The following is a 12,545-nucleotide window of genomic DNA, read 5'->3' on the forward strand; positions in this document are numbered from 1 at the left end:
AATATATTCCAATTCATTCATATTTTACAAGACAAACGGTGCCTAGAATTCGATTCCGGATGGAACCGGTCCCCCAATTCCTCATCCGACAAGAAAAATACGACAGAACATAAAATGATCTTGGAGTACAATAGATGACACGGTTAGGTCGTTCATACGAAATCACAATTCGAATTAGGAAAATGATACGAATGGTGCATGAATTTTGATCCAATGTGCAATGTGGTCCCTAAACTTTTGATACATGTTCAGTTTAGTCGTTGGACTATATAAAAATATTCAATGTTGTCCCTGAACTTGAATTAATGGAAGGATAATATTAAACATTTTTATGTAGTTCAGGAACCAAACTGAACATGTACAAAAAGTTTAAGGATCACATTGAACGAATTAAAAGTTTAGGGACCACATTGCACGTTGGGCCAAAGTTCAGGGACTACGTTCGGACAAATTAAAAGTTCAGGGATCATATTGTATATTTGACCAAAGTTTAGGGCTAGTTATGTCATTATCCCGTTCGAATTCGATGTATAATTTCGTAAAAGTGTACATGTATGTTTTGGGTATAGGTGTCAAAATGGGTCTTAAACTCATATATGACCCATTTAAAAATAAATGGGTCATATATGAGTCACTTTAATTTTAAAGAGTCAACCTTAAATGGGTTTAATGTATGTTTTGGGCTTGGAAGAATTAACCGAGGGCAAAAAAAAAAAAACTCAAAAAAGAGCAAAGAAAAGAAAAGAAAAGAAAAGAAAATAATTAGCGAGACCGATCCTTCCTAATACCCTTCCCTTCCTCTCGCTTCGTTTCTTCCTTGCATCTTTTTCCTCGTAGCCTTGCCTGCAGCTTTTCACGAACCAGCAGTAGCGGCGACAGAGCCGAAGCCTCTTCGCCAAATCTCAAAGCTCGGATTCGCGAAGGTGATCGATCGTGCGCTGTCGCTCCCGTCGTCTGTCGATTTCATTCCTCCGATTTTGTGTGCAGCGCCAGTTTGCTTAATCTGCATCCGTTCTCTCTCTCTATCTCTCTTGCTAGATCTGGCATCGTCCGACCGATCTATCTCGTCGATGTTCGCTGTAGTCCGCTTGCATTTCTTGTCGGTAGTCGGTTCCCGTGGTTTTTCGAAATGCTGGGAAGGAGCCCTTTTTCGCTGCTTAGGGTTTTAGTCCCTTTGAATTGTTGTTGACTGAGGTCGTGTTACTTGGTCGGTGTTGCGTGTTGGGATTTCTCTTTATTTGGGCTGAGAGAGAGAGAGAGAGAGAGAGAGAGATGAGAATGAGTGGGCAATAATTATGGATTGATTGCTGGAGGTTGTCTCTGTTTCGTGCATTTCTGGGTTCTTTGGGAGTGAATCGCGAGGGAATTGAGTATGGAAATGGTTCCTGTCTTGATAGAAATTGGGCTCTTTTGTCGAATATAGCGTCTCCAGATTCGACCCATTTCGCCGGTGTCTGGTTTCTACTTAGACCGTTCTGCATTCCGAGGATGCGCTCTGTAATGCTTGGACCCCCGCCTTTGCTGATGCTGATATATGTCTCAGCTGCGTGTGTACATGCCGCGAAAGTGGATCGAGGAAAGCTTCTCCTCCTCCGAAATCTGCATTCGCTTTATCGGCGGCGGCAACGAACTGGGCCTTACTCCTGATACCATCTCATCACTGGAGCAGCTGAATGCCTTTGTTTCATGTGTCCAAACCTGCTCGAACGAGATTCTCTCGTCTTATCTTTGATTGGGCCTACACTTACTTTTCTTCAAATAGTGTCATCCTGACTTTTCTACAATACCCACACATCGGATGAATTATATTAATCTCTGCTGTTTGAATCGTTGTCGTCTCTGTTATACTCATTATGCGCATGGGTTGGTGTTTGATCGCCCAAATTCCATGTCATACTGTAAAGAATCGCTCGCCTTTTTCTATCATATGGAATTTTCCCTTAAGATTTGGTGGTCTCGGGCTTATTTCATTAGTGTTCACTATAGATGGTTTTTATTTTTTGCTGCTAATTTTGCGACGTATTTCCCTCGGAACAATGTCATTGTCTGTTTTTTGTCAAATTTGCTAGTCAGCTTGGCTTTGGGGTTCATAAGGTTAATGACGTTTTCTGCTGCTGTCCACTGTTATATGAGCTTGTTAGAGACAAAACCACAAGAGATTGGATTAACAAATAATTATCTTCATGCTTTCTCATCCTTGATTTGCTCATTGGATGATAGGCCTACTTTGGGGAGGTTATGGCGTCGAAGTTGAACCAGTTGACATCAAAGGCCTGTCAAGCATCACAGTTTGTTTCGAAGCACGGAACTGTCTACTACAAGCAGTTGTTGGAACAGAACAAGCAATATATTCAGGAGCCGCCGACTATTGAGAAATGCAATTTACTGTCAAAGCAATTATTCTACACTCGCCTAGCGAGGTGAGATTTTGTGCTTTCTTCCTATGGGCGCACTTAGCGTGGCACTTCATTTTATTTTATATTGCTCTCATCTTTTTTTTTCACTGTCAGCTTTTGAAGTTCTTCTGTGTGGATATGAAAATATAATCATTCTTAACAGAGAACGTATTGAAAGCTTGATACATGATTTGGTCAAAAAGAAGACAAAGGGCGGAAAAGTTTGTTTTCAATGAGGGCTAAATGGATAGTTTCATGTGCAATATCGAAGGTTCTTTTTGAAGGGTGTTTTGCAACCATTATTTCCAGAAGATACGAACATCCAAATTCCTTCTTTAGATTTCTATCCAGTTGTCCATTAAACCTTCATCTGAACCATCAAATTACCAGTTAAATTTGCTTCAGTATGAATTATAAGCTTAACCACGGAAAAAGAAGGCGAGATACTTGTTTGATTATTGATTATAATTTAAGTCGTGGAAGTTCATATGGCTTATAGGATAGAGAGATTTCATCTCTTTAAGTCTTTTTGTGCTTACTATGCTGTTGAGTTCCAGCAAGTATGGTGGAACTGTGGAAGGGTTGTCTTGTTAGTGTGGGAACTCATATATTAGGATTAGGAAAAAAAATTAACCACCATCACCAAGCTCTTCCCCATCAAGTGGCTCAACTATCTAATATGCATCGTAGTACTCTATCATCAACACATCCTCTATAACATCCTTATGCTTGAGATCTTTCATCAAAGTCTACACTCATGTCTTTTAGGCCTTCCTTACCTAGCATCTCTGTCATAACACCACGTCTTCTCGTTGGAACATTGAAAGAATGTTGTTTCATGTATTCAAACCATCTTAAATTTGTTTTTCTTATCATCTATCGAAAGTCGACTTTCATTTAATATTAATCATTTTGGATTAGTTCAGCTGGTGTAACTTGCTTTTTACTTTTTCCAGATCTTGCTGCAATCACTACAAGTAGATAAATACTTAGGGTTCATTTGTTTGGAAGAAAACTGTTTCCGGGAAATTGTTTTCCAATTTTCTGGTGTTTGGATGATGAAAAACTAATCATCTCCGGAAAATATTTTCCATGGACGGAAAACAACAAACTTAAATTGGGGGAAAACGACTTTCCCTTCTAGGAAGGAGGAGCTCACTTTTCCTAAACCACTAAACAAATGAAAGCTAACTATTTTTCTTGAAAATGATCTTCATGGAAAAAATTTTCCTTTATTATGAAATTTTTGGTGAAACAAACGCACCCTTACACTAAAAATACGCAACTTGAATCTTTCAGTTGTTCCTAGGGAGCGCAAGGTTGTGGTTGGTTGCTTATTGAGCGGAAACTGTGCTATGGTTCCTATCAAAGACTGCTTAAGTTTTGCGCTTCAATTTTATAGGTTATGAATTCGTAATTGCACAGTATTATTCTAGGCCTCTTTTGGGTGGAATTTCATATGCTCGAGTTATAACTACTTGGAAAAGTCACTCGTTTGCATTGCCTGGTACTTTGTTGGTTGCACTGATTGGATATTTATCTGTTGTTGCACATAAAATTAAAAGAACCCCAACCACAACACCCCCCCCCCCCCGCCCCGCCGCTATGCTTAGTCTTTTCTGGACAGTTGGCCTTGGTTTGAGCCTCAATAACCATCTTCCTTTCCCCTATGTAGTTGTCTTAATACCATTGATTTTTGTCGATTTCATCTCTCTGAAGTGTTATCTTTTGCTTCTTGCCTTGGTTTCCGACTTCTGCGCTGGTGTGCAGTATTCCTGGCCGCTACGAGGCATTCTGGAAGGAACTCGACTACGTCAAACATTTGTGGAAGAACAGGCAGGAACTAAAGGTCGAGGATGCTGGAATTGCTGCTTTGTTCGGTCTTGAATGCTTTGCATGGTACTGTGCCGGTGAAATTGTGGGAAGGGGATTCACTTTCACTGGCTATTATGTCTGAGAAGCAGCACTTGATGTGTGTTCCGGAGGGTGGAGTTTATATAAGCTTTGTCCTGATTGGCTTGGCTCGGATGTTTGGCACTCTCCCTGCAATTTTTGCTCTTTTTCTGCAAGATTTTTGTAGCTGAGATATCAGTGTTACCTGTGATAACCACAATAATTCATGTATTTGAAGAGGCCTACATGATGTGCTGTGCCATTCTTTTGTTAGACGCCCGGATACTCCCTTGAAAGATGGTGCAATAACTTTCTGCATTTTTGCTTACTGCTCTCTTGCTGATGTTGCTTGGTATTTGCATCTGAAAGGCAGATGGATACTTCGGTTCAGGATATTAATTCTACTCGCAGTTTGCAGTTTTCGGGTTAGCCTGACGAAGGCTGCAAACCCTGCGGCGTCTTGGCATTTCGAGTGACGAAAAAGGAAAAAAGCTTTGCAGTCTCACCAATTGTCGAGCTGGAACATATGTCTATGGTTCTGTATTGAACACAATTACAATTGCAGGTGCATGTAGATGATGAAGCTCGCACCACTCTGTTTGAGGTGTTATATGCTGCTGGTTCAGTTGCCTCTTATGTTTGCTTGTCCATAGTAGCTTTTCATGAGGCTTCCCATCTTTTCTTGATTGATGTCTTTTCGACAATCCATTCCGATCCACACGTTTGTTAGCTCAAGGAAGGAAAAGACATACCGTCATATCTGGGAGGAATGAAAATTTGAATGGAAAAGTTTTGAGAAGTTATATTTTTTGTGGCAAGAAAGATAAGAAATCTTAAAGTTTTGGGCATTTTCTTCTCTCCTTCTTCCCCTCCCTCTCTTCCAAGAATAAATTAAGGTTGCATTTGTTTCGCGGAAAACAAGTATTTTGAAAATTATCTTCCTAAAAATGGTTAGTTGTATTATTTACAAAAATGAATAGACAAAATGTTTTCATTATTTACAAAAATATTTAGTCATATATTATTGTCGATAATAAAATGTTTTTCATTAATTGATTATTTCAAGATATATAAGCAATAATTTTTAGAAAAATATGTGTTAAATCATTTATTTTTCATTTAATAATCGGAGCCAAATTTTCGTGGAATACCCTCGCACCAATTATTTCTGTCTCTTCTAGATTGCTACGTAGATTGGTCAATGTTTCTTCTCTTTCTTCTTCTTTTCTTATCTTTTCTATACTCTTGTCACGGGTACTTCTACAGTCCCATCAGGAAAAAAACAGAATCATCCTGTTTTTAATCGTAATTTTCTTGAACTTATCATAATTTACCTGGAGCTATCGTAAGGTCAATCACACTCGTAGGCAGTCATTAAACTTTATAAATCACATTTTATCTGTAATATCATAACTTATTTATACTAGTAATTTATCTTTAGACAATAATTGGACTAGAGAGTGTACATGACATAAAAATGCTTACATTTAGGGCGCGAATAATAACCTTTTTATTTCTCTATTTTTTATTTTTCTGTTCTTAGGAATGGTTTGGAACATAAACCGTTTGGTAACGATTTCGTTTTTCTATTTGGAACAAATTTTTACTCCATAAATAAGTTTAGAACAAAAATTATAAGTAAAAAATATACTTTTCTATTTCCTCGAACAAAATGAGAAATAAAAACTCTTCTCATCGCCGCCACTATTAGGTTGCCCACCCACCCACCGCCGTCGCCGCCGATCACTTCCCACTGTTGTTGGCCACCTCCCACCACCATCGTCCATTGTCGTTCGCCACCGTCCTCCGCCGTTGGCCGCCTCCCACCGCCTTCCAATGCTGTTTGCCACCACTCGCTGGCGGCCATCCACCGCCGCCTGCCATCTGTCGTCCTCCGCCGTCCTCCGCCATCACCCGACACTGTCCGCCTCCCATCATTGGCCACTGTTGTCCACCGCTGTTCACCACCGCCGGCCGGCCACCTTTTGCCGTCCTTCGCCGGTCGCCTTCTCCAGTCCTCCGCCACCTCCCGACACCGGCTGCCATCATCCATTGCCAATCGCCTCCCGTTGTCAGCTGCTACCCATTGGCCAACTCCCACCACCATCCTCTACCGTCAGCTGCCGTTTGTAGCCTTCCGCTGTTGCGCGACGCCGGCCACCTCCCATCATTAGTTGCTGCCCGTTGGCTACGTCCCGCCATCGTCCTCCGCCGGCCACCTCCTGCCACCGTCCTCTGCCGCCACCCATCGTCATCCGCCACCACCCGACACTGACCCACTCCCGCCACCATCCTCCGCCACCGACCGCCGTATGTAGTCCTCCGCCGTCACGCGAGGCTGGCCACCTCCCACCATCGGCTGTCGCCCTCCCACCACCGTTCTCCACCACTGCCCACCATCGTCCGTCCCACCCAACACCGGCCACCTTCCGCAACTGCCGACCACCTTCGGCCACGCTGCTAGGAAGGAAGAAATTTTGTATCGTTATCAAACGAATTTCTATTTCAAGAATAAAAATTTTGTGTTATTATCAAACTGGTATTTTGGCAAAAAAAACTCGTCCATGGAATAGAAATAAAAAAAATTAATTTTTGACCAGAAATTGATTTCCTGAACAAAATGATTATCATTCGCGCCATTAGTAACTAATTAATAGCACGGTAAAAGTATCTCAAATTGTCGTAAGCGATTGTACCTATACTTAGTAATTCTCCTCACTAGACCCAACTTTCGCACCTCTCCGTGAAAAACCTGATTTTGTCATAAATCATTTTATCTTATTTTTTGTAACATAACTTCATGATCGCGACAGACCTTCACTATTCGCAAACTAAAAATCCACGTCAGCATATACTATGCCCCGATTTTTCTTAATCAATAGTAACATTGGCAATTCTATAATCAATAGTTTTCCTAAAATGCTCATGAATTACTGTCTTTTCAAATAATCTGACGGTCGAATTCTTTGATCCAACGATCTAAATTACATATAAGACCGATCATTTTTGCCAGTAATTCTAACATAATTCAAATGACCGGCTAAGAAATGGGGTGATCTGTTAATAAAACTACATCTTGATTAGCTTCTCTCTTTTTTTTCCCAAAAAATGGGAAAAAAAATTGCAGAAGCGAACCTGCCAGCTGGCAGCTGCCACGTCCTCCGCTGTCCTAAGAGGCCAATCAGAGAGCAGGGACTCTTGAGCTCTCCTCTGATTGGCCCCGCACCAGGAGATCAGGCCCCACAGCGAGGACATATTCGTAATTTCACCTCTTCCTCCTCTTCTCCTCGGGGACGAAGGCTCGCTGCTCAGGCGGGCGAAAGGGACGAAGAAGCGGAGGAGAAGAAGAGAGGAAGAGAGAGAATGCCGCGTCCGGTCGCGGCGTTTGCCGTCATCGTCGCCGCCTCCATCGCCGCCCTCGCCGATTGCTCCGGCGACGGCTCACAGGTCAGAAGCAGAACACACGCTCTCCGTTTCCATTAAGCCGAGCGCGCGACGACGCCGTCTAATCACCACGCTTCCCTCTTCCGTCGTTTTGATGCGTTGCAGGTCAGGTGCAGCCGGAGTTGCGCCACCGAGAACTGCGATTGTAAGCCCTACGGCCGCGCGCTTGCTTCATCCGTGTCCGATGATCTTTTAGTTCTAGAGCATCGTTTTCCGTGCTTCGCCCCCTTCGTTCATCTGTGGTCTGATCGATTTGAATTTGATTTGATTCTGTCCGAAAACTTGCAGCTATCGGGATCAGGTACGGCAAGTACTGCGGCGTGGGATGGACAGGTTGTGCGGGGGAGAAGCCGTGCGACGACCTCGACGCCTGTTGCAAGGTTCACGACGAATGCGTCGGAAAGAAAGGTTCTCTTTGCTTTTCGCACATTCATATGTTATATGAGTAGATTCAGATGGATTGTCAAAATTTGGTCTGTTACTGTTCATGCATTTGATATAGGGAGAAGCACAGTGCTTTTTTTTTTTTTGTGTTTTTCTTTTGAAACTCTGTTAACTGGATGAAGCTTCTAACTTGGCTTGAGGGAAGAGAAATCTAGGTGATGAGGATACTGCTATAATCTAGTTCTGTTGAGTTTAGGTGCAAAGTATTTAGCGTTTTTGGGGGGTTAAAAAACAAAATTATCATTCTCAGAGGTATGCACCGGTAAATAATTATCTGGATACAAAACAATTGTGAGTAACCGATCTCAGCTTCGCATCTATATGCTAAAAGTTCACATTTTTTTGTAGTTAGACTAAAAATGTACATTATTTTAACAGTTTACAATGTGTAGGAGATATTGCACGCCTTTTCGTATGAAAACATCTGCGGCGAGGTTTTGATCTTTCGATACCTTTATCATCTGCACTAAGGCAAGAGAAATTTTCTAGCAAAATGGCTTGCAAATGTGATTTTTTTTTTCGTATGGATTTAAGGCTGAAGTAGGCTGCTAGCAACATCTTTAAGTGAGAGAATGTGGAAATTGGCTCTTAGTTGCAAGAAGCTAATTTTGTTATTTATAGTTATTTTTCTATGAGCTGTCACAACTGTACTTGTCTAGCTAGTTTGAGTTGGTATATGCACATGCAAGTAAGGTATTTCTCCCCAAGGCATAGCGATAGACCGTTGCATCGCGTGGAACCTCATTTGACTGATCTTTCTTGTATAAGGACTAGTACTGGCTGTCATTGCTCTCCCCTGGTTGCACATGCAGTGCAAAATAGAGCCACCGACTATCCTACATTGAAATTTCCTTTCTCAATTGCTTCAAAATCGAATCTATCCTGGAAATACACGTGAAAGCAGCAAAATCAATCTGAGGATTGATTGGAGGAAGAATTGAAGGATATGTTGTGCAGCAACAACCTGGTTTCCCGTATTCTGTAAATGTCAACATATGCTTAGAGACTGATTAGTTTAGGCCATAGCATCTCAATTAAATAAAATGGTTCTAGTCGTGATCATATCTTCTAGGCCATGAAAATCAGGAAAGGGGGTAGTTGACTGTAATGCGACTGTTTGTTGAGTGCCAATCTATAACAGGTGAAGTTATAAATGGCTTGAATTGAATGTTCATAATACCACATGATAACTTTGCTGGGTGGATATGGTTTTTCCTTTTTATGTTGCTTTCTGTGTTTTATTTTCGATGAGATCAATGAATTGTGAAACAACTGACCTTCCAGGTATGACTGACGTAAAATGCCATGAGAAGTTCAAGAGCTGCATAAAGAAAGTGCAGAAGTCTGGAAAGATGGGTTTTTCTCGGGATTGTCCTTATGAGACTGCTGTACCGACTATGGTTCAGGGCATGGATATGGCCATCTTGTTCAGCCAGATAGGTAATTCAAAGCTTGAGCTCTGATTTGCTCAAGTTAAGAGATTGGTAGAGTAAAAGAATCCCATTCTTTTTTTAGCATCATGTAAACATACTTAAATATTAATTGCTTTGACGGATAAAAATATCGAATCGACCATCACATGACCCATTTTTTCTTGATTAGTGTTACTTTTCATGAATGTATCACTTGACGGATCCTTTTTGATCAAGTCACTCTTTGGTACTTTCCCCTCATGATGGAGAGTTGGTTTAATGATCATGTATTTACTCAAAACTGTGTCACAATGATAATACCTTGTTTGCGAGGTCCTCTTAGTGCAATCTGTTAAGAGTCAGATGCAGTGTAATACTACACTTCAGTTCACTTAGAGAGTTGAAGCAGTAATCTTCCAGGAACAGCAGATCAGCTGTCTGCTTTATTCTTAATTTTGGGTAGATTCCTTCTCTTGGATCAAACACTCATTTGATATGTTTGCCACAATCAGTCCAGAGAAGCCACAAATTTTTTTTGGTATAAGTTTCTCTAGCAATGTTTGCCTTTGTTGATGAGCATCCATAACCTTTTTACTTGCATTTTGGGTTTTCATTCTGATCGTTGAGTAAAGAAATGGAAGCCCATGTAAATGTCCGTTTGTAACATTTCACTGATCTGGAATGACACGGGGATGTCTATCTGGTCGTCCGGTGCTTCTATGTATGGTAATTTCTCTGCAGAGTTTGTAACGTGAAATGTTAACGCTTAGTAATTGATCAATAGCATACTAAAATGGCTGAAATCGTCGTAAGTGACGGTAGTTTCGCTTAGTAATTGTCCTCAATAAGTGTAATTTTTCTACAAGTCCTCATAAATGATGCAGTAGTAACCATTCTTCACGTATAGAAATCCCCAAAAAATTTTGGCGAAAGACTGAACGACCTGAATTTGTCGTGAACCTTTATATTCCATATCCTTGGTAACTTACCTCCTTGAACGCAACATTCCTTCATAGTTTGTACACTTAAAGACCCAGTCAGTGAGTAATTGTCTGCCGTCATATGTTGTAATTTTCTTCAGTTGTTTGTAAGTTAATGTTCCGCTGGCTGAACTTTTTTTTCCAGTTGATCCAACCGTCCAGATTACATACGGGACCAGTCCCGTAAATTGCTAGACCGGACCATAGAACTTGCCTCAGTCGTCCAGATCGCCCCTTTTATTAGCTTTTGCAGATATATATTTTTCCTTGAAAGGAGAATCAGAGTTCACTAACCATTATGAACATAAGCCAACTTATGGAAATCGTATGAGAGAGCCTCCGAAGACAGTAAACTTTCTTTGACCTCTCTCCACCTTTTCTGTTCGAGGTAGCGTATGCAAAGATCAATGCAAGATGATGGCTTCAAGCCTACAACTACGTTGATCATGCAGTCACATGCAAAGCATTTGATATATTACCAAGCTTCATCTAGGTTTTATGTTTGAGCAATGATTTGATATCACTGTTCCTACATATCGATTCATATCATGTCTTGTCGAGCAATATACTATTTTTCTATAAATTGTCTTGGTACACATACTTATCATTTTTTGTTATGTTTAACTTTTCGTCTGTTTTACAAAAATGAATGATTTGAAAAATATTTTCTTGAAAAAGATCGCTTGTAGCGCTTAGATGTTATCTAATACATCTCTCGACTTGTACGAAAATCCATCTTAAGGAATTGTATGTTGGCGCTGGGCAGGCTTTCGTCTTCTTTTCTGCAGAAGACAACATTACATTATGGTTTGACCCTAATTAAGATAAAACCTCAACATCAATTTTGCGAATGTTATTGGGTTCAAGACAATTCGTTTTTGCGGTTTTCCCTTTTGTGTATAACTTTCTCTGGAGAGGGACCTCGATTATTTTTTGATTAAGGAAACAAACAAGATCAATATCAATGACAAAATGCCAAACGTAAGTTAACAGATCTTTATTCTACAAACACTGTTTTGATTAACGTGCGAAAAATAAACGGATTATTATGGTACATGATAATACAGTGTAGAGAACCTTGGTCTTTTCAGTTATTTCCGTTGCTGGACAAGATCCTACTTACTGCAGTTCCCAGAAAGTTCAAAAACCGATACGAATGCCACTTCTTTCTTTTGAGCATAAGACAAGACTGTGAAGTCCCTCGTATTGATCACGAGTAAAATGAACAGGAACAGAAAGCAGTTCTATACAACAGTTTCAGTCTACTAATTTGCCAAAGCAAGCACACCAAAGCATCCTAGCTTTCCCTTTTCAAATTGTTAAGCTTCAAGAAAGAATGTTAAAGGTGAATTTTCTTCGTAGGAGCTTCAAACCTGCAAAGTGGTAATGATCTTATCTCTCTCTCTGTCTCTGGGTAAAGAATATTTCTATTGAAGATTCTTCGCTCTTTTGCCTTTTGCGCGAGGAAGTTTTGTGGGTAATCAAATACTTCGGGAAAGGATTGTGCTTCGCACACAGATTAAGAGGAGTCTAAGTGAGTGTTTGGAGTATATATGTTTGATGTTTCCTATTGCACCAAGCCGTTGTTAAAGCTTGTGGTTTCAGAGATAAAGCTGTTGAAGAACAAGAAAGAAATCCACACGACGCAGCTTAGGAGAGGTGGTGCTGTTGCTCAAGAACCTTCAGGACCAAACTGCTGGGATACAGGAGCATGTGATGTCTGGATAATTTCCCGGATGTTTGAGTGTTTGCAGACGCTTGATGCTGAAGTTGCAATAGTTGACCGTAGATGATCTCTGCATCTTAAACTAGGTAGACTTATCGTAAATCCGGGTTAAGGTGCATATTGACTATAGTTTCTGATGTTTCGCTTTCACAAGTTCAACATTACATTGTTGCTTTGACAATATAACAAGCGCTTTGACTATGGTTCATCAATTGTTTACTCTTCCTCTGTCAGGTTGAACATATGATGA

At 40.7% G+C, this 12,545-nt stretch overlaps 2 protein-coding genes across 2 annotated transcripts; both read left to right on the top strand.

The window, feature by feature from the left end:
* Window positions 1-784: 784 nt before the first annotated feature.
* LOC115671236 (uncharacterized) lies at window positions 785-4,617 on the top strand. Its single transcript, XM_030592747.2, has 3 exons — window positions 785-923; window positions 2,221-2,420; window positions 4,167-4,617. The coding sequence occupies exons 2-3, from the start codon at window positions 2,239-2,241 to the stop codon at window positions 4,351-4,353; spliced, it is 369 nt and encodes a 122-aa protein (XP_030448607.1). The 5' UTR covers window positions 785-923; window positions 2,221-2,238; the 3' UTR covers window positions 4,354-4,617.
* A 2,960-nt stretch (window positions 4,618-7,577) lies between these two features.
* On the top strand, window positions 7,578-9,773 carry LOC115670942 (probable phospholipase A2 homolog 1). Its single transcript, XM_030592349.2, has 4 exons — window positions 7,578-7,736; window positions 7,839-7,878; window positions 8,022-8,141; window positions 9,462-9,773. Exons 1-4 carry the CDS (start codon window positions 7,653-7,655, stop codon window positions 9,638-9,640), a joined length of 423 nt encoding a protein of 140 aa, XP_030448209.2. The 5' UTR covers window positions 7,578-7,652; the 3' UTR covers window positions 9,641-9,773.
* Window positions 9,774-12,545: the final 2,772 nt, after the last annotated feature.

Source organism: Syzygium oleosum, unplaced genomic scaffold (genome assembly GCF_021117445.2).
Source record: "Syzygium oleosum isolate NSW1041296 unplaced genomic scaffold, Sole_v2.1 Sole_v2.21, whole genome shotgun sequence".
Lineage (NCBI taxonomy): Eukaryota > Viridiplantae > Streptophyta > Magnoliopsida > Myrtales > Myrtaceae > Syzygium > Syzygium oleosum.

What these genes read in the sequence shown, in the direction of transcription:
- LOC115671236 (XM_030592747.2), top strand. Translation starts at nt 2,239, where the DNA reads ATGGCGTCGAAGTTGAACCAGTTGACATCAAAGGCCTGTCAAGCATCA. An exon ending in TTCTACACTCGCCTAGCGAG is followed by an intron (nt 2,421 to 4,166) that starts GTGAGATTTTGT and finishes GCTGGTGTGCAG; the next exon opens with TATTCCTGGCCGCTACGAGG.
- LOC115670942 (XM_030592349.2), top strand. Translation starts at nt 7,653, where the DNA reads ATGCCGCGTCCGGTCGCGGCGTTTGCCGTCATCGTCGCCGCCTCCATC. An exon ending in GCTCCGGCGACGGCTCACAG is followed by an intron (nt 7,737 to 7,838) that starts GTCAGAAGCAGA and finishes GATGCGTTGCAG; the next exon opens with GTCAGGTGCAGCCGGAGTTG. An exon ending in CGCCACCGAGAACTGCGATT is followed by an intron (nt 7,879 to 8,021) that starts GTAAGCCCTACG and finishes GAAAACTTGCAG; the next exon opens with CTATCGGGATCAGGTACGGC.